Genomic DNA, 4,647 nt, shown 5'->3' on the forward strand with positions numbered 1-4,647 from the left:
ATTCACATATAAATCTGCTCTGCAGTACGTCTACATGAGACTTGAGGCTTGAGCAAATTTTAGCTTATGATGAATGCAAAATTACCTTCTCATCTTTTGTTTCTGCCAGTAGAATCAGCCAGACGGGAGCTTCTTACCACTCACCACCAAAATGGGGGCGCGGCAGCATAATACAACTACAACGGTGCGACTTTATCTATTATTCGCTCCTGCAGTAACAATTGAACAAGGATAAGAGTTGAATAGTTACATAAGAGCATGCACCAAGTGAATAAATGCAACAACAACAAAAACAAAGCTTTTTTTTTTTATTTTTTTTTTATTTTTTCCAGTAATATTGAGTCGGGCTTACATGAATCTTTTTACATCACTTCTTTCTATTCACTGCTAGATCCACATGGAGATTTAAGACAATTAGATCCTTGGCAAACTAAGTGAATCAATAAAACAGAAAAATATAATCCATTGACGAAAGGTAAGAGAAGCCTCAAGAAGATCAATCAAAGCCTGAGGGCTCATATATTGGGCAAAATGAAGTGAACGACAAGCCTGAGGCAGAGGGAAAAATACGAGGTTCTCTATGAAAAAAGAACAGGAACAAAGAAAGAGGTTTCCATACCAAGGCTCAATCCAATTAATCTCTATAGTCAATAACTTTATACGAGTAACCGAAAGTAAGCTTGACGATTGAACCTCCACCGCAGATGTTCGATTTCAAAAATATATTCAACCACAAATAAAAAGAAGAAAAAATGGTTTTCAAAACGATCCAGTTCTCACTGAAAAGAAGAACATGAAAATTGAATAAAGACACTAAGGACAAGGAGAAGCAACATTTAGGCATGCTCCTATATTGTACGATTAAATGTTGTTGAACAAGGATGCCTACATGCTAGGAATATATTCTTCCTCGTTCCACATTCTCATACCAAACTTGGATATCTCAAAGAATTAAAAAAGAAGTGTTCATCATTTTAACAAAACGAAAAAGATAATTGCAGTTTAACAAAGATTTGTGAAAGATTGAAAGAGTAAAACAAAAAATTTAAAGACAATACCAGATTATATAGATTATGATTGTTTTGGAGTGTTTGCTAAAGATTGAGAATCTTTGACTGGTTCTGATTGTCCGTCAATAGCCATGATTCCCACTCTGACCTCCATCGCCTCCCTTTCATACTTCTCTCTCTTCTTCTCTGAGTCACCATTTTCTTTAGACATAGAAGGGATGAGTTGCCGCGGGCCTGTGCTGATCCACGGATGGTTAAGACATTGTGCTGCTGTCAACCTTTTTTCGGGAACAAAATCAAGTATCTGAATAAGGAAGTCAGCCAGCTCTTTTGCATCTTGCTCACTGAACTTGTATTTTTCCATAAGCACCTTATTGAGAGGCCAAAATCGTAATCGACGGATATGTCTTAAATCTCCGTTTCTATTAAAGAATTCCCGTGAATAGTGCCCACCTAAGGCGATCTGCAGAAAATTTGTTTGTAAGCATGGGAAAGAAGACTTCGTGGAAGAGTATATAATGTAACAAGCTTCACAAAAATTGATCCAACACAAAAATCAAACCGATGATTTTAGACTTTTAGTTGGCACAATAACACAAGGGAAACAAATCATCCCAATTTGCTTCACCAAAAACATACAAAAATTCTCACCTTGCGTGGCATCATCCCGAGAAGCTCCATCATCAGAGCCAAATGATCCTTCGAAGGGAAAAGAAACTAATTAATAGTCAACCAAATTAATATATGCGATTTTAAGAATTTGAAAAAAATGCTTGGAAATGCGTCTTATGTAATAGATTCAGATGGCTGATATAAATGGTAATTATACTAATGAAAGAAAACCTGAAATTTTCCAGAAACTTGGCAACAAGACAGAAACTCAGAAGTCACTGATAAGCCAAGCCAACACAAAATAGAGCAAATTACCTCAACATTAACTATCTAACATAAGAAGGTATCAGTTCAAAAATGACATTACATGCATATATTTTTACTCAATGATGTAACTTAAAAATGAAGTAAAGAACCGTGAACAAAAATATGATCAAAGAATGGAACGAAAACAGAATCAAGGAATATGCAAGAAGATAACAGAGATAACCCAATGGGTCAACAGAAATGCACAAGTAAAATGTCCATATACTTCATATAAATAGTTGTCAACATATGCAAAAATTTCAAATGGTAAATACTAGCCACGAACCATAGCAATAACCAGTCATGTTGAATATGTCATATAAAAAAGCCATGTACCAATCAGGATCTTCCTATTATAGTAAGTCTTCATTTAAAAAGCAACAATGATGTTATGACTCAGAAACTGGAACATACCACCAAAATTCCTTATATTGTCACTTCATTTTCCTAATCTTCAAAATTTCAATTTGGGATATGTGTTCACGATCATATATGCAAGATGGGGAAGGTAGAACAAAATGAATCTAAAATTTTAATATTTGCTGTTCAAATTCAAACAATCAGTTCAAGTTACTCAACGACTTCTGATACACCCAAAAAAACTACAATGTCCTCTGGGTGAAATCACTCGATGGCATTTCAAATATACACAACAAACAAATGATGGCCTAACACAAGATCGAGAAGACAATAACCAACATGTGATACCTGATACAGATGACATAATTGAATAAGCTTTTAGGCATGACTTGTAAAAGATGCTCAAAATCAAACGATTATCGGTGCCAGCACTGAGCAGTTTGTTTCAAGGCAGTAGTAGAATTTTAAAACCAACGCTAAATCTACTCCAAGTAAAGGTAAGCATGAAATACCGCCATAACATTTTCAGTAACACATGAAAGCAGCGATACAAGCACTTAGTAACAAAAGTGCCTAGAATCTGACTGCTCCAACAGAATGAAAACAGAAAATCAGAGATAACCCACTAAGCAGCTTAGCAAAATGGCATTGTGCTCACTCATGTTTACCCCCACCTGTCTTGCTCTATTCATATACGTTGACAATTGCTTCTATCAGATCCCGTGGTCAGTAACCAAAACCTTAGTTTATTAATCCTATAAATCTCAGATACAGAAAAGCATTAAGTACAGAGAGGTGAGAGTACCTCATCACGATCATATTTGTCGCTGCTGTGGGGATCGAAAAGAACATCACCCGTGGCCAGCTCAAAGCAAATGCATGCAAATGACCATAGATCAGCTGATGTTGAGTACTTAGATCCTAGGATAACCTCAGGACACCTGTACTGCCTTGTCTGAATGTCAGTTGTGAATTGTTTATATGTCCAACAAGCATTTCCAAAATCAACCAACTTGCACTTCAGGTCAACTTCAGCCAAGAGCTTCTGCCTTGTTAAACGACTGCCTCTCTTATGCACTTTAGTCCCTTTGCCTGCATCCTTTCCACCATCAGAGTTGTCCAATTCATCTTCTGCAGCTGAAGAATTTGTTGGTTCTTCAGTGGACTTACCGTTGGATTTGCCATCATGATGAGAATCTTCAGGACCACTTGCCTGAGTATCTAGCTCAGCTTCCTCTCCCTTCTCCACGCACCTCTCAGCTGCTCGTTTAGCCTTCCTCCGAATTTTCTTTTTCTGATTCTTGGTCAAGTCTGTATTTGAACTCTTGAGATTTTTGGAAGATCCAGACTCAGGCACAACCTTGCTTTTACTCGAGGGGAGAATAAGAGGTGCACCTGACTTCCTTGGATCTTTAAGTGGATCAATCATCGAAATAAGCAATATGTTCTCTGGCTTCAAATCTGTGTGTATGATTGATAGCTGTCGATGCAAATAATCCAACCCTACTAAAATATGGAAGCAAATTTCTTTAACCATATGAAGAGGCAATCCTCTGTATTCTGAATACTTAATTAGAGTCAAAAGATTGTCGCCCAAGTACTCAAAAACCATACAAACATGCTGCCCATTTGGTCCGGAATGCTTAAAGTGATCCAAAAGCTTCACAACACATTTCTTGTCTTCCGGATCTCCCTCGGCAATCTGTTTTAATATAGCAATCTCGTCCATTGCTGCTTCTGTGTAGTGCAGTGCACTCTTTTGAACTTTTAGTGCAACATACCTCTATCACCCAAATATTTGACGTAAAAGAAAATCACAATCAGTCAAACGACAATTAGGTTCAAAACAAAAATTTGATTAAACAATGCATTCTATACACTCTCCCGCTCTCTTTCTTCCACTTCGCGTATTCATATGCGTCTATGACATGTCAAAATAAAAACATAAGTTCACCAGAAAAACCACAAGGCAGCAGAAAATGCAGAAGAATAGTAAGAAAATGCGAAAAATGAGGTAGATGAATCGAGAAATGTACAGATTTTTGGGTGTCCCAAGCGAGCCAGACGGTGGAGAAATGGCCCCAGCCGAGCTTGCTCTGAACTACATATCGGTCGTGTTTGAATGTATCGCCTATTCGTACAGCGTGGTAGCCTCCACGCCTGTAGTCCTCCGTCCCTTCGTCCTCCGACGTGTAATCGCTCGTTTCGCTCCGATCGTCTCCGTCACCGTTCCTCTCCACCACCACCTCCTCCGCCATCGATCTTGTACTGTAATACTTGAACAAATTCGAAAATTTCGAAAATCCAATAGGAACCCTAGCCCTGGCTCTAAGTGCTTGTTTGTGTGTGTGTGTGTGTG

The 4,647-nt window shown here is 38.0% G+C and overlaps 1 protein-coding gene across 3 annotated transcripts; it reads right to left on the minus strand.

Annotated features, from left to right (window-relative positions):
* Nucleotides 1-6: 6 nt before the first annotated feature.
* On the minus strand, nt 7-4,641 carry LOC111372541 (SRSF protein kinase 1-like). Of its 3 annotated transcripts, XM_022994890.1 has the most exons (6): nt 4,325-4,641; nt 3,459-4,071; nt 3,094-3,380; nt 1,662-1,709; nt 1,059-1,473; nt 7-209 (listed from the first exon to the last, which is right to left on the minus strand). In XM_022994890.1, exons 1-5 carry the CDS (start codon nt 4,544-4,546, stop codon nt 1,072-1,074), a joined length of 1,572 nt encoding a protein of 523 aa, XP_022850658.1. In that variant the 5' UTR covers nt 4,547-4,641; the 3' UTR covers nt 7-209; nt 1,059-1,071. The 3 variants fall into 3 exon arrangements, with proteins under 3 accessions (XP_022850658.1, XP_022850657.1, XP_022850659.1); XM_022994889.1 differs by having other exon boundaries at nt 3,094-4,071; XM_022994891.1 differs by having other exon boundaries at nt 3,094-4,209; nt 4,325-4,457.
* Between the last annotated feature and the right edge of the window lie 6 nt (nt 4,642-4,647).

The sequence above is a fragment of the Olea europaea genome, unplaced genomic scaffold (genome assembly GCF_002742605.1).
Source record: "Olea europaea var. sylvestris unplaced genomic scaffold, O_europaea_v1 scaffold10081, whole genome shotgun sequence".
NCBI lineage: Eukaryota > Viridiplantae > Streptophyta > Magnoliopsida > Lamiales > Oleaceae > Olea > Olea europaea.

What these genes read in the sequence shown, in the direction of transcription:
- LOC111372541 (XM_022994889.1), bottom strand. Translation starts at nt 4,546, where the DNA reads ATGGCGGAGGAGGTGGTGGTGGAGAGGAACGGTGACGGAGACGATCGG. An exon ending in CTTGGGACACCCAAAAATCT is followed by an intron (nt 4,072 to 4,324) that starts GTACATTTCTCG and finishes TTTGGGTGATAG; the next exon opens with AGGTATGTTGCACTAAAAGT. An exon ending in ACAAATATGATCGTGATGAG is followed by an intron (nt 1,710 to 3,093) that starts GTACTCTCACCT and finishes TTCCCTTCGAAG; the next exon opens with GATCATTTGGCTCTGATGAT.